Source organism: Microtus oregoni, unplaced genomic scaffold, assembly GCF_018167655.1.
Source record: "Microtus oregoni isolate MIOR12 unplaced genomic scaffold, Mior012 000000F_ref0000247, whole genome shotgun sequence".
NCBI lineage: Eukaryota > Metazoa > Chordata > Mammalia > Rodentia > Cricetidae > Microtus > Microtus oregoni.
Genome location: NW_024543059.1, coordinates 15,435,672 through 15,459,813, shown reverse-complemented (window position 1 = coordinate 15,459,813; position 24,142 = coordinate 15,435,672). Strand labels below are relative to the sequence as shown.

Sequence of the window (24,142 nt, the reverse complement as noted above, 5' to 3'; positions counted from 1 at the left end):
GGGTTTTATTCCCCCCAAATATACCCACTCTGGGGTTGGTTGCATCTGCAAACATAAAACCTGTGGCTAGGGGCTGGAGAAATGGGTAATCAGTTAAGAGTACTTGCTGCTCTTCCAGAGGATCCAGGTTCAATTCCCAGCACCCACATGGCAGCTCACAACTGTCTCTAACTCCAGTTCCAGGGGATCCAGTGTCCTGCGTGCACATGGCACACAGACAAACGTGCAGGGAAAAATGTCCATACACATAAAATAATAAAAGGGTTTTAAAGCCCGTGGCTAGGGCTGCGAAGGAGGCTTGGCTGGTAGAGCTTCTGCTGGCCCTGGATCCCCAGCACAGCACAGTTTTGTGGCATGACCCAGCATTCAAGAGGTGGAGGCTAAGAAGTTCAAGGTCATGTAAGAAATTTGAGGCTAGTCTAGGATGCATAAGACCAATTAAAAAAAAAAAAAGAGGCAGCTGAGAATACAACTTAGTGGTCTTTTTTGTTTTGTTTTTGTTTTTCAAGACAGGGTTTCACTGTAGCTTTGGGGCCTGTCCTGGAACTAGCTCTTGTAGACCAGGGTGGTCTCGAACTCACAGAGATCCGCCTGCCTCTGCCTCCCGAGTGCTGGGATTAAAGGGGTGCGCCACCACCACCTGGCTCAGCTTAGTGATCTTAGTAATAAAATGCTGGCCCGGCCAAACTCAATTCCCAGCACTGCTAAAAAAAAAAACAAAAAAAAAAAACAAAAAAAAAAACAGCTCTGGACACAGAGAACTAACTATATTATCAAAAGAAAGAAAGAGAGAGAGAGAGAAAGAGAGAAAGAAATCACTGCATGAGGGCATGCTTGCCAATGGTGTGCATATGGCTTTGGAGCAGCTTTTCCCCCTTTTATAGTTGTGCCAAAGTGGTGCGGATGAACCTGAGGCGGAGATCAGGGGACCCCATATACACAAACCTTGGGAAGACCTTGGAAAGCCATACAAAGAAGGGCCTGGGAGGATGTTTTTAAGAGTGTAACAGAAAAAAAAGCCTTTAATCCCAGCCCTCAGGAAGCAGAGGCAGGTAGACTGTTGGGCGTTCAAGACCAGCCTGACCCATATAGTGAGTTCCAAACAAGCCAGAGCTACACAGTGAGACCCTGTCTCAAATAGAAGACTAGGTCTGGGGATGCGGCGGGGGGATGCTCGCTTGGTCTACACGTATAAGAGGTGCCTATGTTAATAATAAATATTCAGAATATCACAGTGATAATCCCTAGATGGAGAGAGCTAGCTAGAAGGGATCCTGCTTGGCAATTCTGTGTGAGTCTTTGCCCCTAGGCCCTAGCCCCAGCTGCCTCCTGCTTAGAGAGGAGACTGAGACACCACGGACAGTTTTGTGAAGCACTCAGGGCCTTACCCCAAAAGTCTAGTAACTCTGGCGGTTTCTGTAGAATGCATGAGGCCCACAGGCTGCCTCTTCTGAAAGGCGGCCTCCTAGCTGACCTATTAACAGCTGGAGGCACCCCAACCCTGTCCCTGGGGCATCCTGCCAGCTGCTTCCTCCCACTCAGGGACAAACACAGCAAGACAATTTGGCGAAGAGCTTTTTAGTAGCTAAATATGGCACCATGTGATTCAGCGCAATATAAATTACAGTATGCAAAACACACTGACTGGCTGAGGTAAGGCACACCGTTCCTGCCTCGTGTCCGCTGTGAGGGAGAAAAAACGCTCACATACTTTAAAAAACATCTCCATCATAGAAAAAGAAAATATCCCCTAGAAAGGCCACCAGAGAGAGAGGTTGTGAGGCTCACCCTCTACCATGTATGGAGTGCCCACTGCAGCTGGGCAGTAGCTGCCCCTACTGCTTGCCCAGAGCTCGGTCCAGGTTGCCCTTAATGGTGTCCAAGAAGTCCGTGGTGTTCAGGAAGTGTTCATTCAGCTTCACACTGCCAAGAGAACATCGGGGGCGACTCAGGCCTCCTGAAGGCCATCAGTCAAGCCCTTCCAAGGCACTTCAGACCTCAGGTATCAGAATGGCTATCCTGCCACCAGGCCCAGGCCCAAAGAGTGGCAAGCCACTGACATGGGTCTTACAAGAGAAGCTGAGGGACAGTTTGAGATCAAAGAAACTGAGCAACTGCCAATGGGAACCAACTCAGGCCTGGTCTAGGGAGGTTTATCCTGCACCAGACCCGAGGCAGCTATACTGACTCACGAGAGGGATTCTAAGTGGGGTCCCCTGGGTTCCTCCCACCTGCTCTGAGGTCTCAGACCCTGTATCCCAAAGCACACACTTGCTGAGGCCATGGATGCAGCCAGCCAGGTCCTTGGTCATGGCTCCACTCTCCACAGTCTCCACACACACCTTCTCCAGCGTCTGCGCGAACCTGCAGGGGATGTGGCAGTGAGGCCCCAGACAGGCGGGGCCAAACCGTGGAGCTGGACCAACTCAGGTTCTCCCCGCGTGCTCACCTGATGAGATCCGGGTTCCCATCCAGCTTCCCTCGATGCTCTAGACCCCTTGTCCAGGCAAAGATGCTGGCGATAGGGTTGGTACTGGTGGGTCGGCCCTGGGGACAGGCCACGGGGTCAACAGCTGAGTCCCAGATAGATACAGCTATCCACCTTTAGACTGACAGATTAGGCTCATCCTCCCAGCCACCAGGGCCAGTGGGCACTGGACCTTGAGATGCACACTCTTACCTTCTGGTGCTCTCGGTAATGGCGAGTGACCGTCCCATGAGCAGCCTCAGCCTCAATTGTCTTCCCATCAGGGCAGACGAGCACAGACGTCATCAGGCCGAGGGAGCCAAAGCCTAGGGGTGGGCAGATCTCTCCTCAAGACGTGCGTCAGCTCAGAACCCTTCATCTTAGATGGAGCCTGCTCATCTTCTGACCCCAGCCCACTGCAGCTGAGAGGACAATACGGCCCTCACAGGCAGCTCTCACCAATGGGCTAACATAGGTCTGTGTGCGCCCGTGCCAGACCCCACAGCCTGGGGCTGTCACTCTCACAGAAGGCCACTTCCAGCAGAAATGAGCAGCCAGCAGCTGTTTTGCAACCATCACGGTTTCTGCTGCTGTTTGGCCACTTTCAAACTTTGCAACGTATTTCCAAAATGTCCCCAGATCCAGATTCCAGCTGGAATGCCTCTGTTGTCGAGGACTCCGGGCAATCAAAAAACTCCCCCCAGACCCACAAGGAATGGGAGGGCTCCAGGAAGAAAAAGTACGCAACTTCCATACGCCAAAGATTCTGCTCAGATTTTGTCTTTAGGTTTATTTGGTTTTATTTTGTGTAGGGGACAGCGCACGTGTGCCAGTCTAGAGGTCAGAGGGCAACCTGCAGGAGTCTGCCTTCTCCACCGTTCAATTCCAGGGATCAAACTCAAGTTGTTAAGCTTGGTGACAAGCACTTTTACCCAGTGAGCCATCGCAAGAGCCCCTTTTCTGTCTTGTTTTATTTTGATATTGGTTTAGCCTGGAATTTACTGTGGAACCCAAGTTGGGCTCACGTTCTCAGCAATCTGCCCACGTCAGTGCTGTGGCTAAAAGTGTGGACCACTGACAGGGTGGTGGTGGCGCACGCCTTTAATCCCAGCACTAGGGAGGCAGAGGCAGGCAGATCTCTGTGTGGTCTACAAAACTTAGTTCCAGGACAGCTAGGACTGTTACACAGGGAAACCCTGTCTTGAAAAAACAAAACAAACAAACAAAACGCAACAAGTGTGGAGCCCTGTACTCAGCCTCCTGCACTCCCCTTTCTGTCAGAGCAGCCTTGCGACACACCAGTCGCAGGGACAGAGACAGGCAGAACCCCTAGACGCACAGACCACCTCGTCTAGATTCAGGCTCACTGGAAAAACCCGTCTCACACATTAAGGTAGAGGGAAGGCCAGACAGCTCGACTGGCAAAGGTTCTTGCCACCAAGGCTGAGGTCAACGTGAGGTCAAGCCTGGGGTGAGGCTCGGTGGGACCCACATGGTGGAAGGACAGAACCGACTCCTGCAAGGTGTCCTCTGACCCCTACACGTACGCTGCAGCATGTGCACATGCACACGTTAATAGAGGCCTGGGGCTGTCGTTCACGAGTAGAGCACTTGCCACAGTACTGCCATACAGACAGACAGACAATGGTACATAGAGACTTCTAGACAGGGTCTGTTACGTAGCTCTGACTATCCTAAAACTCAGTATGTCCTCGAACCCACAGAGATCCAATTGCCTCTGTTTATCATGCCACCATGCCTGATATCAGAAATGTAATTAAAATATATATATATATATATATATATATATATATAGAGAGAGAGAGAGAGAGAGAGAGAGAGAGACTGGCGAGATGGCTCAACAGTTAAGAATACTTGACTGCTCCTCCAGAGGTCCTGAGTTCAATTCCCAGCAACTATATGGTGGTTCACAGCCATCTGTAATGGGATCAGATTCCTTCTTCTGGTATGTATGAAGACAGAGTACTCATATACATTAAATACATGACATAAAATACATGAATAATAAATCTTTAAATATATATATATATATATATATATATATATATATATATATCAGTCAGGCGGTAGTGGTGGCGCACGTCTTTAATCCCAGCACTCAGGAGGCAGAGACAGGCAGATCTCTGTGAGTTCAAGGCCAGCCTGGTCTACGGAGCAAGTTCCAGGACAAGCTCCAAAGCTACAGAGAAACCCTGTCTTAAAAAAACCAAATATAGACAGACAGACAGACAGATAGATAAAAAAATAATAATAAGGGGAAGCCAATAAAAGACAGCTAATCTCAACTTCTGGCTCCACATGGGAACACACTCTCGCGCGCGAACACACACACACACACACACACCTCCAGATGACTCTACGGAGTCCACACCCATCCTCTTGGGTGAATCTTACTTTCTCCCCACTCTTTCACTTAACCCTGTGCTTACAATCATATTGAAATCTTTTAATTAAAGGAAACAAATCACTCCAGTCATGGAATACCAACAGCTGCCCGCTTTGGGGGCAAGCCGTCCCAGCATACCTTGAGCCAAGATGTCAGACTGTACATCACCATCATAGTTCTTGCAGGCCCACACAAAGCCCCCTGAAGACTTGAGCACCTGGGCCACCATGTCGTCGATGAGCCGATGCTCGTACCATATCTTATTCTTGTCAAAGTCAGTCTTATAGTGCCTGGGGGCAAAAGGGCTTGTTTCGGGGAGAGGACAGGAGGTCGGCAGCTTAAGAACCCCTCCCTGCACCTCAAAGCTAAAGCTGAACCAAGCGCGCCAAGAGCGCAACCTCCCCAGGTGGAGTAGGGATGGCGCAGGGGAGCTGGGAGGCTGCGGTGCCCTCAGAAAGCAGCAGAGGCTGTTACTTGTCAAAGATCTCCTGGAAGATGTCCTTGAAACGCCCGTCATAGGCCTTCAGGATGGTGTTCTTGGTGCTCAAATAGAGCGGCCACTTCTTCTGGACAGCGTACTGGAAGCAGCTGTGCGCAAAGCCCGAAATGGACTGTGGGGAGAGTGGGCAGAGCATGGCCCCCAGCCTGAGACTGCCAGGCTTGCCAGGGTCCCAGGGCCAGGGCCAGCACCACCTCCGTAAGATTCCTCAACCCTTGCCACCATGGAGCGAGCCCCTGTTGTTTTGGCTGGCCCATCTTCTCCCTCCAGACTTTTGGGAGCAGACCCCACCACCTTCGCTTCGGACAGTTATCACATTCTTCTTAGACCTTAAAGTCGCTGCAGGCCTGGGTGGGGTCAGGCCTGGTTAAGCTGCCTAGACTGACCACTAGATTTGACTAGTGTCTCCAGTTTAGCCAATTAGAGCCCTTCCTCCCTGCTCATTAGTGATTGGCTCAAAGGTGGTCATGTGACCCAATCCTGTCCCGCGCAAGGAGGCGCTCTTTTCTGAGCAAGTGTTCTCTTCCATCTCTTCCTGACCAACAGAAGTAAAGAAAGCTACAAAATAGGCAGAGGTAGAGAGGAGCGGGCGAGGAGGCCCTGGCCAGCCTTACCTCGTCGGTGTTGTACATGCCCATGCCCACGCCGCCGGCGGGGAAGTTGTACACCTCCCACTCCTTGGGCGCGCTGCCGTCCTTTGGGGTGAAGACCATCTTGAACGTGCCAGCTCGATCGACCACAAAGTCTGTGGCCTTGTACTGCAGAGGACAGGTAGTTCGAGCCAGGGCTTCTTTTGGGGCGTGTGAGTCAACAGACTTTGTCTCCAAGCCCGGCCTACCTGGTCGCCATGGGCGTGCCTGCCTATGGTGATGGGCTTGGTCCAGCCAGGGACAAGGCGGGGGATGTTTTTGCAGATGATTGGCTCTCTGAAGACGGTTCCCCCAAGGATGTTTCTGATGGTTCCATTAGGGCTTTTCCACATTTTCTTCAGCTTGAACTCTGTAAGGATAGGGATAAGAAAGACCCACCACAGAGTCATCAGAATGCACCCCGAGCCAAAACACAGCCAGACAGGGGGTCCAGGTGTCATCCTGGAGAAGGTAGAAGAGTCTAGAGCAGGGCTTCTCAACCTGTGAGTCTCGACCCCTGTGGGGTCACCTAAGACCATAGAAAACACAAATATTTACATTATGGTTCCTAACAACGAAAATAATTTTATGGTTGGGGTCACCACAACATGAGGAACTGTAGTAAAGGGTCGCAGCATTGGGAAGGTTGAGAACCAGTGGTCTAGAGTATAAACATGGCCTTGGGAGTCTACCAGCTTTGACTGGGAGGGTGGTAACGCCGCCTTAGCCTGAGCTGTGAAATGGGGTCCCTGATAAAATACCAAGCACGCTGGCTTGTCATGAAATAAACTGTAAAGCACCTGGCTGCCATTTTACCAGGTCCACACAGAGGTTACTCATCGAAGAGAAAGGGCAGCTTCCCTCCACCCCATCCTGCTGGAGACACTAAGACCTTGTCCTTTAAAGAATGAGCGGTAAACCCCAGCACTAGGCTGGAGGTGCAGTCCAGCGGCACGGTGCCTGCCTAGCGTGCACAAGGGCCTCTGTGCTTTAATCATTTTTTTTAATTATTTTATTTATTTAGTCATTTATTTATTTATGTTGGTTTTTCAAGACAGGGCTTCTCTGTAGCTTTGGGGCTGTCCTGGAACTAGCTCTCGTAGACCAGGCTGGCCTTGAACTCACAGAGATCCGCCTGCTTCTGTCTCCCAAGTGCTGCGATTAAAGTCGTGTGCCACCACTGCCCATCCTCGTGTGTGTGTGTGTGCGTGTGTGTGTGTGTGTGTGTATTTAATTCCAGGATTCAGGAGCATCAAGGAAAAGCTGAGGACTAAAACTCACTCCCATGTGTGATATGTGTAATAAGCAGGTGGTCTACAGACTGCTGATGTCTCTTGAGTTCCCCTTTATTATTGTTTTGCAGTGCTGGGAATCGAACTCAGGGCCTTATGCATGCCAGGGAATTTCTCCATCCCTGAGCTAAACCCCCAGCTCTGAAGACCATCTGGAAAGCTTGTTCCCAGCTTCCTCATGCTGCAGAAATGAGGGAGGAAAAGTCCTAAACCATATTCTTCTGTTGTTGTTTTTGAAGCTTAAGGACAATTTTCTTGGCGTTTAAGAGGAAAATAACAAGACAGGCAAGCTGTGGATCTCAGCAGCTGCCAGAAGAAAGGAAGTAGAGAAAGGAAGAGAAAAGGTCACGCTGCGAGAAGTGGGGGTGATAAGCAGCCACATGGCGAAAGAGAGGGGAGACTTAGAAGAACGAAAAGGCTGAGAGCCCCCAGGAAAGCAATTTTAGCCCCTAACCAGCCCTGCAGCATCATGATACCCTCCCCCAACTGCACTGTAGTGACCTCAAAGGCCCGGTAGGCCCTCTCAGCAAGACTGGACGGACTGACCTCTCAGCCCCCCATCACCCCAAATCAGACCCCAAGTGATGAAATCAGCCCCAGGGAAACTCCGTCTCCCAATCCCCTAAGGAATGACATAGGCAGCTGCTTCCATCTGTGTGTGACAGCCTGGGACCTGCCAGCCTACAGGTCTCTGTGACCCCCACCACACCTCATACCTTCCACACGAGCCTCGTCAGGGGTGATTGTGGCACACTTGACAGCCACACTGTACTTCTGGGTGGCCAGCGCAGAGTCAATGGTGACCTGGTCATTGGTCTGGTCACGGTTTGGCAGCCCAAGGTCAAAATACTTGAGCTGGACGTCCACGTGAGGCAGGATAAGCTAGGAAAGAGAGCCCAAGCAAAGTGTCAGGCTAGAGTGCCAAGGCAAGAGAAGTCACCTGGTCAAGTGAAGGATGAGGGAAATCTGGTAGAGAGGGTGCAGGAGGGAGCTAGGGTCAGCCATTCATCAGCAGAGCCGGAGATGGCAGGGGGCTAAGACTCTGAGGGGTAAGCCACACTGGGCTCCACAGAAGGGAGCCAGGAGTGAGTGTCTACTGCTATTCTAGAGACCCATCAAGTCAGGGAAATCCCAAGTCTATTCAGTGGGGTCCCCCTTCTCCTCCAAGTGATCTGATCACGGAAGGGACAGCTTCAGCCAAACATTGTGACATATACCTGAAATCCCAGCACTGGGAGGCCGAGAAAAGATCGAGAATTTGGGGACAGCCTGGGCTACACAGTTAAAACACTGTCTCTGACTGGAGGAATGGCTCAGCAGTTAAAGAGTGTGCTGTTCCTGCAGAGGGCCCAAGTTCAATTCCCAGTACCCACATCAGGGAACCACCTGTAACCCCAGCTCCAGGGAACCTGCCACCTCTGGCCACCATGGGAACTGGCACTCATATGTGCATACCCACACATGGGCATATAGATCCACACATGGGCATACAGATTTACACATCATTAAAAACAAGTTTGTTTGTTTGATTTGGTTTGGTTTGGTTTGATTTTTGCGACAGAGTCTCGCTATATAGTCCTGGCTAGCCAGGAACTCACAGAGATCTTCCTGCCTCTGCCTCCTGAGTGCTGGGATTAAAAGCTTGCACAACCATGTTCAGTGCATGTACAACTGTTTTTCTTGTATATATGCCTGTCCATATGCATGCCTGGTGTCTATGAAGATCAAAAGAAGGTATTGGACCCCTTGGAACTGGAGTTATGGTCATGGACAATTGTGAGCTGCCTGTTGGGGCAGGGAATTGAACCTGGGCCTTCTGCAAGAACAATTTCTCTCAACAGCTATGTTATCTCCCCAGCCCTGATAAATATTAAAAAAAAAAAAAAAGACTCACAGCCAGGTATGATAGCACATGACTTTGTAATTCCTGAATTCAAGGGTCTGAAGCAGAGGGTCACTGTGAGTCTGAGGTCAGCATGGGATATAGAATGAGATTAATTAAAAATTAAATTAAATTAAAGGAGGCAGGGGAGCTGGAGAGATGGCTCAGGGGTTAATAGCACTTGTTTCTCTTGGAAAAGACTTGGGTTTAGCTCCCAGCACCCACATGACAACTCAAAACTATCCATAACTCCAGTTCCAGGGAGTCTGACACCTTCTTCTGACCTTTGAGGGCATCAGGCACACATGTGGTACATACACATACATGAAGACAAAACATTTAAACACATAAAATAAACCAATCTAAAATAACTTTATTAATTACAAAAAAAAAGCTGGAGCAATGGCTTAGTGGTTAGGAGCACTTGCTGCAAAATCATGAGGAAAAATTTGGACTCCAGCACCCAAGGGCATCTTGTTCATGCTTGTAAACCCAGATCTGGGGGAGAGATGGGGGGATCACTGGTCTTGCTGGCTTCTGGCTTAGCAGAGAAAACACAAGCTCCTAGTTCAGGGAGAAACTGCCTCAGCGAACAAGTGGAGAGTGGCTGGACACCAAACCCCTTCCTGACCTCTGTGCACACACGCAAATTAATTTTTATTATATTTACTGATTTATTGTGTGGGTATGTGCGGAGGCGCGCGTGTGCCATGGTGAGTGTGTAAAGAGCAAAAGACAACTTGTAATAATTTGTTCTTTTCTTTCTCCATGTGGGTCTCAGGGATTAAGCCTTCCATCATCAGGCTTGGACCGGGTGGTGTGGTGGTGCACGCCTTCACCCAGTACTCACGAAGGCAGAGGCAGGCGGATCTCTGTGAGTTCAAGACCAGCCTGGTCTACAGAGCGAGTTCCAGGACAGCCAGGGCTGTTAGACAGTGAAACCCTGTTTTGACACACAAGCAAGCAAAAACCCAAACATCATCAGGCTTGTCAGCAAGCACCTTTGCCCACTACCCACTGGACCACCTTGCCAGCCACCAATTAAGTCCTTTTTCTTTTAAATAAGAACAGATTTGGGACTGACAAGAGACTCCATGGGTAAAGGCACTTACTGCCAAGCCTGACAATTCGGGTCTGATCCCTGGGGCTCGCTCTGGTCCCTGGGGCTCACACAGTGGGAGGGGATTGACAAGTTTCTGGCCTCCACGTGAGCGCCATGGCACCCTCATGCACGCCAACAAACAAGTGTAATAAAACGCTTCCGAAAGAAAGAGGAACAGGATTTGAAAAGCTCACACATTTCAGTACCAGCGAGGGGCCCAGAGTGATCAGGACAGGCACTGGCTGACAACCAAGAACTAACAGCTTCTAATATTGTTAGCATGAGGAGGGCGGGGCAGAAAGTGGAAACAGAGGCCTGTTTATCCACCAGGGAACGGTGGGATCCCCTGGGGCACTGACCACCTACTCACCACCCACCGAGGGAGGGGTGGTACCTTCTCCTTGATGAACTGCCAGATGATGCGGGTCATCTCGTCGCCGTCCATCTCCACCACGGGCTTCTCCACCTTGATCCTCTTGTCAGCATCTAGAAACGGGCACAGAGCACATCATCTCTGAAGACGTCAATGGTCCAACAACCGCTCCCTCTCCTGCTTTCAAGATCTGCATTCCCACATGGAGGATGGTCATATAGAGCAAACCCATCACACCCAGCTTAAGGGGCTGGGGCCAGCCCAGCCAGCCTGGCCAGCCAGATCCTCTTTCCTTGGAAGCTGAAGAGGCCAACAGAGAACCACAGGCAGCTGGGACTACCTGGTCCAGACCAAGTTGGGGTTCCTGCCCACAAATCCTCAGGCTGTACAGACTCTCCACTTCTCCAAGTCTCTGTGTCCTTCAAATATGATGCTCTCAAAGGCACTAGGCTAAACTGCTATCTGCAAGCTGAGAACTCTCAAAAGCCTGAAGCCTACACAGACCACAGTGAGAACCCAGCATGAAGCCAGGCGGTGGTGGTGCATGCTTGGCACTCCGGAGGCAGAGGCAGGCAGATCTTATTTTGTGTTTGAGGCCAGCCTAGTCTACAGAGTGAGTTCCAGGACAGACAAGGTTACACAGAGAAACCCTGTCTTGAGAAAACAAGCAAACAAAGAGAGAGAGAGCCCAGTATGTGCCTGACAGCAGTCCAAGCCTTCAATGCAACGCCAAGGTTAATATCCCTAGAGCCATCTTGTTCAGTTGGTTGGTTGGTGTTTTGCAGACAGGGTCAAGGGGAGCCAGGCTCTTGAACTCTCTGTACAGCCAAAGATGACCTTAAATGCTGCAGAGCTCCTACCGCTCCTTCAGCCAATAGACTTTAAGATACCAGCCCTCTTGGGCGTGGTCTCTTTTGCTTTAAAAAGCAGCAGTAGCCGTGCTCGCTCTCTTGCTTCCAGCTCCCTCCTGCTACTGGACTCCTTTCCTGATCAAGCAGAGGGCTGTTGTCTGGGACGGTGAGCTGTAAGTTTTTTCCCCTTTAAATAAATAACCATTCTATTAATCATAATTCCAAACTGGTGTGGGATTGTTTGTGACTTACACCTTCATCTGGCACCCAAACGTTCAAGTTGTTGCTCTCTGACCTACACACATACGCACACACAAACAAATGTTAATTTTTTAAACATTTACTTGTTTATGTGTATGGGTATTTTTCCTGCATGTATGTATGTGTACCACATGCATGCAGTGTCTGAGAAAGGCAAAAAAGAGCATTAGATTGCACAGAACAGGGGTTATAGATGGCTGTGTGTTGCCATGTGGGTTCTGAGAACCAAACCAGAGCCCTCTGTACGAACAGAAAGCGCTCCTAACTGCTGAGCCATCTCTTCAGCTCCTTCAGCTCCTTAAAAAGGTTTTTTAAAGTTGGCCTGGGACTGCAGTTCAGCTGATAGAATGTTCGCCTAGCATGTATGAAGAAGTCTTGGGCTCAATCCCCAACATCCCATAAATTGGATGTGGTAGCAAGTGCCAATAATCCCAGCACTCAGGAGGAGTGAGTTCAACATCATCCTTAGCAGCATAGTAAGTTCGAGGCCAGCCTGGAATACCTGAAAGATTGCCTAAAAAGAAGGAACTAAAGAAAAGCCTAACCTACTTTAACCATATCACTGCCCTACAAATGCCCCCCAGCCATGACTCATGACACCTCGAATGTAAACCTCATACAAAGTGAGCAAAGCAAAGAGGTTCACTTTCCAGAGACATACTGGGAATAAAGAGAGAGAAAACCTGGGGCTGGAGAGATGGCTCAGTGGTTAAGAGCATTGCCTGCTCTTCCAAAGGTCCTGAGTTCAATTCCCAGCAACCACATGGTGGCTCACAACCATCTGTAATGAGGTCTGGTGCCCTCTTCTGGCCTGCAGACATACACACAGACAGAATATTGTATACATAATAAATAAATAAATATTTAAAAAAAAAAAAGAGAGAGAGAAAACCTTAGAGATTGTTTAGGGAGAAAAAGGAGACCTAGGAAGTATGATTGCTGTCAGGCAAGAAAGAAACCAGGTCCCTGGCTCAGTGGAATCTGCCTTTGCAGGTCATATGCCAAGAAGCCAAAAGAACAGATGTGAAGCAGATATCGCTGGCTCCATTACCATACCCAAGATGCCTTCAACCCCAGCTACAGAATTCTTTCACTTTGGTCTGAAGCTGAAGTGAGAAGGGCCCGAGACAGGCTGCTGGGCACAACTTGCTTAGCTTCTAGAAGCCTCTTCTGAGAGTTCATTTAAAGACAGATTGTCAGATTATTTTTAAACATCCAAAACTATGTCATAAGCCAGTTCTAAGGATTTCAACCTCAGCATCAGATGACATAGCCTTATGCCAGTGTCAATGCGGGTGCCACGCCCCTCAGCGCGGGGGGGGGGGGGGGGGGAGCATGTCAAAGTCAGGATCACACCCTGGTGTACATAGGCGTGTTTGTGGAATTAGAGAACACAGGGCCTACTTATTCACATAGCAACGCGGTGCTGAGTGAGCATCGTAGACACTGTGATATTAAGATGTGAGGCCACACAGGGAGGGAGGGGGAGGGGACAGGTAACAGAACAAGCAACACTGTTGTCAGACGCCAGGTTGCTGAGGCTTCCCAGAGGAGCTAGGGGCAGGGACCTGTTCCAAGCCAGCTAGGTAGGCCCCTTTGCTTGGCCCTAGAAACTGATGTCCTGTTCACCCCATCCCACCCTACCCCATCCCAAAGACAACCCAGAGCCTTGCATATTTACCCCAAACACTCGTCCACGGAACTACACCCCTGGGGTGGTTTGACTAAGCATGGTGCCCATAGGCTCATATATTTGGATGCTTAGTCATCAGGAACTGGCACTATTTGAAAAGGATTTGGAGGTGTGGCCTTGTTAAAGGAAATGAGCCACTGAGGGTGAGCTTTGAGGTTTCAAAAGCCCATGTCAGGTCCACTCTGTCTTTCCCAGCCTACTGTCAGGATGTAGCTGTTAGCTACTTCTGCACCTTGCCTGCCTGCCTGCCTGCTGCATGCTCCCTGCCACGATGATGATGGACAAAGCCACTGAAACTGTAAGCAAGCCCCTCTTGGCTTTTTTTTTTTAAAGCGTTCTAGAATTGTTTGTTTGTTTGTTTTTCAAGACAGCGTTTCCCTGTAGCCCTGGCTGCCCTCGAACTCAGAGATCCTCCTGCCTTTGCTTTCCACGTGATGAAATTAAAGGTGTATGCCACCAACTAACTGCTGAGCCTTTCTCCAGCCCAGATTTATTTTTACTTTATGTGCATTGCCTGCATGAATGTCTATGTGAGAGTATTGAGTTTCCAGAACTGGAGTTCTAGACAGCAGGGAGCTGCCATGTGGGTACTGGGAATTGAACCAGGATCCTCTGGAAGAGCAGTCAGTGCTCTTAACCACTGAGCCATCTCTACAGAGCGAGTTCCAGGACAGGCCCCAAAGCTACAGAGAAAGCCTGTCTCAAATAAACAAAACAAAACAAACAAACAAAAAAGGTGTGTGCCACTGTCGCCTGGCTCCTTTTCTACCCTCTTATTTGGTGGTGCCAAGGATTGAACTCAAGGTCCCCCACACGTTGTTAAGTAGGCCCCATCCAGTTAGTGAATTTTTGTTGTTGTTTGGTTTGGGTTTTGTTTTTTTGGTTTTTTGGTTTTTTTGAGACAGGGTTTTTCTGTGGCTTTGGAGCCTGTCCTGGAACTCGCTCTGTAGACCAGGTTGGTCTCGAACTCACAGAGATCCGCCTGCCTCTGCCTCCCGAGTGCTGGGATTAAAGGCCTGCGCCACCCGGCTGGTTTGGGTTTTGATCTGGGGAGAGCAGGATCTTTTTTTTTCCAAGGGGGGCGGGGTGGCCGAGACAGGGTTTCTCTGTGTAACAGTCCTGCCTGCCCTGGAATTTGCTTTGTAGACTAGGCTGGCCCCGAACTCACTGAGATCTGCTTCCTGCCTCCTCTGCCTCCCAAGTGTTGGAATTAAAGGTGTGCGCCACCACTGCCCAGCAGGAGCAGGATCTTTTTTTTGTTTTGTTTTGTTTTTGTTTTTGTTTTTTCGAGACAGGGTTTCTCTGTGGTTTTGGAGCCTCTCCTGGAACTAGCTCTTGTAGACCAGGTTGGTCTCGAACTCACAGAGATCCACCTGCCTCTGCCTCCCGAGTGCTGGGATTAAAGGCGTGCGCCACCACCGCCCGGCTAGGAGCAGGATCTTTAACTCTGTATCCCAAGATGGCTTCAAATGCAAAATCTTGCTGCCTCTCTCTCCTGCTTATTGGGATTACAGGCATTGATACCACCATGGCTGGTTCAGGTAGTGGTATTTCTAAACTATCCATTGGTGACGAATGCTTTTAAAAATCAGGAGAGGGGCTAGAGAGATGACTGGGCTGCTGTTAGAAAGGCCCCAGGTTTGATTGTCACGAACGTGGTGGCTTACAACTCTCTTGACTCCCTGGGCACCAGATACACACATGGCACACATACACGCAGGTAAAACACTCATACACATACACACAGGTAAAACACTCATACACATAAAATTTTTCTTGTTTAATTCAGAAGGCACTGGAGAGATGGCTCAGACTTTCCTTCCAGAGAATCAGAGAATGGGGGTTAGTTCCCAGAATGCATGTCAGGCAGCTCAGAACCTCCTACAAGGATTAGTATGTGCTCAATACTCTTACACATACACGTCATTCAAAATAAAATAAACCATTAGAAAAAGTCATGAGAGTAGGGTTGGGAACATGACTCAGCTGGTAGAGTGCTTGCCTAGTATTCACAGAGTTCAGTCTTTAGGACTGCATAAACGGGGCTTACGGGGATCAGAAATTCAAGGTCATCCATGACTACAAATAGAATTCAAGGCCAGCCTGAGCTCCAAGTGACCACATCTCAACCAACAAGCCACCCAGGAGAGATGACATCTTAGCCTTTTAGTTAAGATCAGGTGATCGAACCGGGTGTGATGCTGTCATCCTGAGATCTCAGCCCTCAGGAGACTGAGGTAAGAGGATGGCCTGGAGTTGGAGATCAGCTCAGGAATGCAGCTCAATAAGACAGTATCTGCACAGCCTGCCAAGGCCCTAGGTCCCATCACCAGTACTGCCAAAATAAATAAATAAACAAGCAAACAAGCCAAGAGAACAGAAGCCAGGGTCAAATTCAAAGCAGGGTCTTTGCTTGCACACCCATGTTCAGAAAAAGATGCTCGCACACCTATGTTCAGAAAAAGATATTTATTTGCACATCCATGTTCGGAAAAAGATGCTTGCACACCTATGTTCAGAAAAAGATGTTTGCACACCCGTGTTCATTGCAGTGCCACTCACAATAACCAAATGGTAGTGTCTAAGCAATGAGTGAACAAATAAAATATGATCTGTACATCCAACAAATAGTAGTCAGACTTAGAAAGAAGAAAAAAAAATCCTATCACATGCCACAACATGGGTAAGCCCTAAGGACACTATATACACAAACGGACAGTTATGCCCGGAGTGGTGGCACACACCTTTAGTTCCAGCACTCAGGAGCCAGAGGCAGGCGAATCTCTGTGTGTCTGATGCCAGCCTGGTCTACAAAACATTCCAGGACAGCCAGGACAGTTACACAGAGAAACCCTGCCTCAAAAGAAAAATAGAAAACAAACAAAACAAGACAAAAAACAAAGACAAATATTTAGGTTTCTACTTACACAGGTGCCTAGAACAGTGGTTCTCAACCTTCCTAATGCTATAATACTTTAATACAGTTCCTTGTGTTGTGGTGACCCCCAGTCATAAAATTATTTTCGTTGCTACTTCATAACTGTAAATTTGCTATTGTTATGAATCATAATGTAAATATTTTTGGAGATAGAGGCTTGTCAAAGGGGTCGAGACCCATAGGTTGAGAACTGCTGGCCTAGACCATTAAAGCATAGAGAAGAGGCAGCTGGATAGTTGGCAGCGTCAAGGGAAGAGGAAATTGGAAGTTACTGTTTCGTAGATACAGTGTTTCGTTTTGCAAGATGAAAAGGTTCCGCAGATGTTTGGGACTAATGGCTACATAGTAACAACCCTGACCACTACTGAAGTGAGTGGGTGGTGGGAGGGGATGTGGGGTAAAAATGGTCCTGATACAGTGTATAGACGTGTGAAGTTGTCAAGGAATAAGTTTTTTTTTTAATATTTATTTATTTATTATGTATACAATATTCTGTGTGTATGGAATAAGTTTTAATATACTGTTAAAATAATATTTAAAAATTGCCAAAGAGCCGGGCAGTGGTGGCGCACGCCTTTAATCCCAGCACTCGGGAGGCAGAGGCAGGAGGATCTCTGTGAGTTCGAGGCCAGCCAGGTCTACAAAGGGAGTTCCAGGACAGGCTCCAAAGCTGCAGAGAAACCCTGACTCGAAAAACCAAAAAAAAAAAAAAATGCCAAAGAATAAATAAAAGATATTCGAGGGTCAGAGATAGCCCTGCCTAACCATGAAGTTCAATCCCTGAATTTTACCTGGTAGACAGAAAGGATGCCTGCAAGTTGTCCTCTGACATACCGGTGCTGTGGCAGACATGTACACACACACACACACACACACACACACACACACACACAATCAATGTAAAAAAAGATTCTAAAAAGGAAAGTTGTCATGGTTAATATTTTAACCAAAATAAAAATAGTAAGAATTCAAACCCATACCCCCCTACATACACACACAGTCTTAGATCACAGCCTGTCTTGAAGAAATGAGTTACCCCTGACCCAGTGACCCAGTGACATTCACTAGGAGCAAGAAGAGCCGGGCTGAGGGAGGCCTCCCTGTTTCAGGCTGACCTGCACCCAGATGGTGGGGATTTGAGACTTTTTCTGTAGTTTATTTTGCAAGCAAACCATGCTCTGTCCCTCTCAAGAGACAAGGGTAATAAACCATCTAAACCACTAGAAATGGGCTGGGGCAGGGGGGGTGCCTACCACACGAGATTAAGAATCCAAGTTCAAAACCCCATAAGCAACATAAAAGAGCTGGACTCAGTAGGTGCCTGTCACACAGTGGGGAACTGTAAGAGATGCTGTCTCAAAAAGTGAAAGCGGAGGGCCAACACCCAAGGTTGACCTCTGACCTCCACAATGTACACCATAGCTCGTAAGTGCCCGTGTCAAGAGGGAGAGGAAGGAATGTGTCATTAAAACACAAGGAGCCATACCCAAGGCTTTCCGAAAACTTCCAAAGTGAGGGGGCTTGAATCTCCCAAGGACCTAGGTTCCACAGTCAGCATTGCAAAAGATAAACAAACAAACCATGGGGCTGAAGTTAAGAGCACTCGCTGTACTGCTAGGATCTGAGCTTGATTTCCAGCACCCATACCTGTTAGCTCACATGGAGCTCCAAGGGGATCCAACGCCCTCTTCTGGCCTCAGAGGCACCAGCACATACATGCCCCCCCACACACACACACAGACACACACATATATAAAATTATTTAGGGGTTGGAGAGATGACTCAACAGTTAAGAGCACTTGGTGCTCTTGCAGAGGACCCAGGTTTGATTCCCGGCACCCACATGGTGCTCATGACCATCTGTAACTCCAGTTTCAGGGGATCTGACTCCTCATTTGGCATCCATGGACACCAGACATGTATAAAGCACATGGTGTAAATACAGGCAAACATTTGTAAGCATCAAATAAACATAATTGCCGTATCCCACATCCAGGCAACAACATCAGTAGGGTCCTGCCCAGCTTACTTGTCCGTTCTTGGAGAGAAGTGTGAGGATTAAGAAATGGCACATAGAAGTCGGGTGCCTTTAATCCCAGAACTTGGGAGGCAGAGGCAGGTGGATCTCTGTGAGTTCGAGGCCAAACTGGGGCTACAGAGCAAGAGACAAGACAGGCTCCAAAGCTATAGTGGAACCCTGTCTTGAAAAAAAAAAAAATGTCAGGTAGGGAAAATAAAAACAGATATAAAAGAAAAGACAGGATAGAGTCGGGAGGGCATCCAGTAAGTCCTGAGATTTGCCCCGTGTTTATTTCTCACAGGCTTTGTATACCCCAATCCAAAAAGGAGGGGAAGGCTTCTCTACCTGATACAAGGAACAAAGTAATCACCTCCATACCCAAAGCATCAAGTAACCACACCAACCACACCCTAGGTCAAAACATCCTGTTAGCAGGCACACCTTGGGTCAAACCTCCTGTCATAACCTTAAAGGATCAAGAATAGGCCTGGAGGTGGCGCACACCTTTAATTCCAGCACTCGGGAGGCAGAGGCAGGCAGATCTCAGTAAATTCATGAGGCCTGCCTGGTCTACAAGAGCTAGTTCCAGGACAGCTAGGACTGTTACACAGAGAAACCCTGTCTTGAAAAACCAAAAAAAAAAAAAAAAAATAGAGGACTGCTCTCTGACCTTTGGTTAAGGTGAGACGAATCCACATCTGTGGACTCCCACAAATAATCTTAAATTACAAAAAATATTTTTTTTAAATATTTATTTATTATGTATACAATATTCTGTCTGTGTGTATGTCTGCAGGCCAGAAGAGGGCACCAGATCTCATTACAGATGGTTGTGAGCCACCATGTGGTTGCTGGGAATTGAACTCAGGACCTTTGGAAGAGCAGGCAATGCTCTTAGCCACTGAGCCATCTCTCCAGTCCCAATATATTTTTTTTTTTTTGAGACAGAGTTTCTCAGTAGCTATGGAGCCAGTCCTGGAACTTGCTTTGTAGACCAGGCTGGCCTCAAACTCACAGAGATCCACCTGCCCGACAAGATTCTTTTTTTTAAGGGAACACATTCATGTAACTTAGAGTGTATTACTATGATTGCTCTATTTTATTAGTTATTCTTAATCATTAACTCTGCCTGATTTGTAGGTAAACTTTATCATAGTATGGACGTACAGGGGAAAGTACATTGCAAGTGGAGTTTGGAACTATCCGCAGTTCCAGGTACCCATTGTGGGCATTGGAATATATCCCTTGTGGAGAAGTGGGGACCACTGTGTCTTCAGTTCTTGGTAGGATAGGAGCATGGACAAATGGCCTTGAAGCTCCAACTTGCACCATCATTTCCCCCACCACCACTAATGTCACCTTTTAATAGTTCCCATCTTTTAGAAACCCTATCTCAGCACCATGGTAGAGGGCAGTTTTGAGTCTTACACATATGGTCTCATGTTTCCCGGGCTATGCACCCTCTATGCTGCTGAGGATGATCTTGAACTTCTGAGAAACATTGTCTCAAAAAATAAATAAATAGCAAGCTTTCCACCTGTTCATCACACAGTGCAAGCAGCTTTGGCACCTCCAGGTCCCTCCCTCCCTCTTTGCTATCAGCTTCCTCTGCTGCTCAGGCTTCCCCTAATTGGGTCTTTTCTGTCTGCCCCATTCAAACCTTCCAGTACACCGTACACCTTCCTAACTGAGCTTTCACTACTACATCTGTTTACTCTAGTCGCTCACAGCTCTGCCGTGTACCTTTGGAGGGCAGAGGACAACCAGGCAGCTCGTGGGAGTCATTCTCTCCTTCCCCCATGTGGGTCCTGGGGATCAAACTCAGGTCACCAGCCTGGCAGCCAGTGCCTCTGTCCCCTGTGCATCTTTCGGACCCTTCTCCTTAGCTCGTTACTATGCATCCTACTAGTTAACTATCTTAAGTGCTTGTCTCCTCCACGTTAGAATTAAAGTCCAAAGGCAGAACTCTTCCCCACTCCCACTTCCAGCTTGATCCTTTCCATCTTGCATGGTTTCTGGCCCACAAAAGGAATTACAATAAAGGCATAAATGAAGGACATGCATACATCAGGGCTGCCTGGGTTCACTTTCTGTTTTCAGGAATGTGTCCCCCTGCCTTCCCACTGCCCAGGGCCATTGCCACACATGAGCAGGGAACACTCTCATGTGACAGGCACCCTGTCCAGCACAGCTCACAGAGTAGAGGAGTACTAGTAATCTGGGCTGGAGGTGCGACTCGGTGATGGAAGGATCGTTTGGCGGTTGTGACTCCCTGGGTTGGGGCTTCAGCTCTTGGGGGAGGGCTTGCACCCAAGTGTCAAGGTACAGGCCTATAACCCTACCTACTCAGAAGGTGGAGGCAGGAGGTTCGCAAGTTTTAAAGGCAGCCAGAATGATTTGGTGAGACTAGCTCAAAATAAAGTTTAGGAAGAGCTGGAGGCTGCAAGCCATATGCGGGGCCCTGAAACATTTTCCACAATCTAAACTCTAAAGCAAGCCAGAGATCCTGGCTTCACACAAGCAGCTGTCCCCGGAGCCTGCCAATGTAGAAGGATAGAATAAGCCCAAGAGGGCCCAGCTAAAGTTGGAAAACTTGGGGGCAGCCAAGTCTTTCTAGACCAGTAGTTCTCAACCTTCCTAATGTTGCGACCCTTCAATATGGTTCCTCATGCTGTGCTGACCCCTAACCATAAAATTATTTTGTTGCTACTTCATAACTGTAATTTTGCTACTGTTAATAAATCGTAATATGACCCCAAAGGGCTGCGACTCGCAGGTTGAGACTTGTTCTAGACCACTGGTCTAGAGCGGCCCACAGTTCTAGGCTTGTTCTAGATCACTGTTCTAGAACGTTTCCCCTCAAAACCTACTGGGTCAAACACAAACACCCAAACCCACTCTGGGGGAAGCTGTGCTGGGGATGGGCAGCTGGGGACTTGTCTGACGTGCCTGAAACAAGACTCAGGGTGAAACAGATAGGAACTGACTCCTGGGTCTGCAAAACTTGAAAGGCCTGTGAGATGGTGGGTGAAGGTGGAGGGAAGAGGCCAGCTCCACAGGGTTACCCTCTGACCTCTATACATGTACTGTAGCATGCATGCATGCACGCATACACACACACAATCTGTCTCTCACACACACACATAAAAAATAACAATTTTTTTAAAAAAAATTGATGATTAGCTATTAAATAATTTATTCTGGGTTCTTAGGCACTTGGAATTGCTTGTTCCCTCCAAGTGTGCAGGGCTGGCAGGTCAGTGTGTATGTGTGTGTATATGTATATGTGTGTGTATATGTATGTGTGTATATGTATATATGTGTGTGTGTGTGTATATACACACACTTTTTTTTTTTTTTGGTTTTTTCGAGACAGGGTTTCTCTGTGGTTTTTGGAGCCTGTCCTGGAACTAGCTCTTGTAGACCAGGCTGGTCTCGAACTCACAGAGATCCGCCTGCCTCTGCCTCCCGAGTACTGGGATTAAAGGCGTGCGCCACCACCGCCCGGCTACACACACATATTTAAGGTGACGAATTGATGAAGTTTCTTCACCCTAAAGGTTCAGGTGAAATGACATAGTTTCTAGCTGGGAGTAGAATAAAGGGCGTCTGAGTGTTTGTCCCATGGAAAGACTGATTCCTGGGCCTTCCCAAGTTCTAACTTATCAGAGCTGCCAGCAAGTAGCTGCTGGAGGATACAAGATAGAAAAAAATGCATGTGGGACTATGGGGTAGCAAAAACACAGGATGATTTTTTTGTTTTGTTTTGTATTTAAGCACCACCCCACTTGGAGACCTTTGGGAAGTACCTTCCACTGATGGCTTTTTAAAACGTAAATCCACATTTGGAATCCCAAAGGAACCTTATTTTCTTGTTAGTGTGATTTCTCAGGGTAGTTTTTGCTTGTTTGTTTTGCCATTAATGCAGACCTCATAAAAAAAGGGAAAAGATGAAAAAGAAAAAAGAACACTGGATGCCTTTAACTTCTGCGGTATTTTGCTGCAGGGCTGCCATACGGGCGTCTTAGAGGCCTGAGACACTTGACCGGGTTTCAGGACTCAGAGATTCTAGAAGCACAAAAGCAGAAATGTCCCTTTCTCCTTGGCAAAGGGGGAGGGTCAGGGGCTCCACCCTCTCCCTCCTCCTGGCCCCCAGCTCTGGTCAGATGCTCCCACACTCAGTTAAAGATTACCACTTTAGCCAGGACAAGCCCCATAGCCAGACCCACCCCCCTCTTCCTCATTCTCTTGGCTAACCCCATGCAGCTTTGGGCCAGGTCAGGATAGAATTTCCGTGGCAACAGGCATCAAAAAAAGGCCACCGAGCACTCTACATTGTTCCCTGTGTCTTGTAGCAGGGCGCTGTGTAGCTAGGGTGTAAAGGATGCCCACAAGCCAGGCGGGGCAGTCTGTTGGTAATGGAGACTCTAGCTAAACCCTGCTTATTTTGCCTCGATGTGCACCTTCACGTTTAAGAAGGAAGTTGAAGGCAAGCAATGCCGACCTCGTGGGAACGACTGACCGCAGAAAATGACAATGTGCGTGCACGGCCTGCTCGCCACAGCTTGTACACCAAGCAGGACCGACTCACAAGCAGCACAAGGCTAGCACAGCAAGAAAAGGCCAGGAGAGGGCCCGGACTGAGCCTCGGCAGCGAAGGGTGGGGGAGTGGCAGAAAACAAAAGCGGGAAAAATAGAAGGACATTCCTCCAGCTGTCGAGTAAAGGTTCCAAAAATAGCTGACGTGGGCCTGCTAGGGAGGAGGAACCAGAGTGCGCGGGGATTGGAGCGAAGGGGAAATGGAGGCCTCTCCTCCTCGCCTTTGTCTGAGTCGGGACCGCGAGGTGACCCTCCCCTGCCTAGAGCAACAGCAGGCGGCTCCCGCCCCTCTGGGTCGCTCGTCCCCCTCCAAGGACGCAGGGCAGTCAGGATACCCCATTCTGGGTCTAGGCACCCCAGAAACGCTCCCCCGGAATACCTTGTTAGCCCCAACCCCGACGGGGCCCAGTGATCATGCCCCAAGCCACCAGCTGCCACTGTTTCCTACGCCCCAACCCCTGCAACAGCCTGGGCGCGCCAGGCGATGGAGCCTGGGACGAGGCCACCGCCCAGCCCTTCGCTACCCGCACACCGCCTTTCCCCGGCGGCCGGCGTGTCGCTAGTAGCTCTCCGGGGTCCCCCTCCAGGGACGTCGCCACGTCGCAGCGCTGCAAGAGCACCCGCCCCCCCTCCCCCCGTTGCGGCACTCACAGTGGCGCCGTGGCTGCTCCGGCCAGTTGGGGACAGTCAGGGCGGCCGGTGCCCAGGCCCGTGCCGAGCTTGGGGCTCTGCAGAGCGAGTGCACGGTTCGCAGGTAGCTGCCCATCCCGAACAAGCGAGGTCCGAGCGCGCAGCTGCACCAGGTTGTGCGGCGGGGACTCTGCTGGCCCGGGTGGCCAGGACCCAACCGGGGCGGAGCTGCGGAGCCCGCCGCCCCATTGGGTCTCACCCGGGAGAAGGCGGGTCCAGGGCCGGGGCAGGAGCCTGCCTGCCACCCTTGGGCCTGTTCCAAGGCCCGGGCCGCCCCAGCGCTGAGCCCGCGCTTTCTGGGCACCTCAGTCCCTCTCCGAAGCAGTAGGAGCCAGTGAGATCCATTCGGGTTGTGGAGGCTCAGGGCTGCATGACGCCCGGCTTCCAACAGGATGTCAGTGGCGGTCAGATCGCCTTAGTCCCCTGCGTCCTTCGTGTT

The 24,142-nt window shown here is 49.3% G+C and overlaps 1 protein-coding gene across 1 annotated transcript; it reads right to left on the bottom strand.

The window, feature by feature from the left end:
* Nucleotides 1-748: 748 nt before the first annotated feature.
* Idh2 (isocitrate dehydrogenase (NADP(+)) 2) lies at nucleotides 749-23,838 on the bottom strand. The gene is made up of 11 exons (XM_041655700.1): nucleotides 23,665-23,838; nucleotides 10,673-10,764; nucleotides 8,011-8,176; nucleotides 6,212-6,372; nucleotides 5,988-6,131; nucleotides 5,349-5,485; nucleotides 5,013-5,164; nucleotides 2,681-2,793; nucleotides 2,450-2,547; nucleotides 2,272-2,364; nucleotides 749-1,923 (listed from the first exon to the last, which is right to left on the bottom strand). The coding sequence occupies exons 1-11, from the start codon at nucleotides 23,777-23,779 to the stop codon at nucleotides 1,836-1,838; spliced, it is 1,359 nt and encodes a 452-aa protein (XP_041511634.1). The 5' UTR covers nucleotides 23,780-23,838; the 3' UTR covers nucleotides 749-1,835.
* Nucleotides 23,839-24,142: the final 304 nt, after the last annotated feature.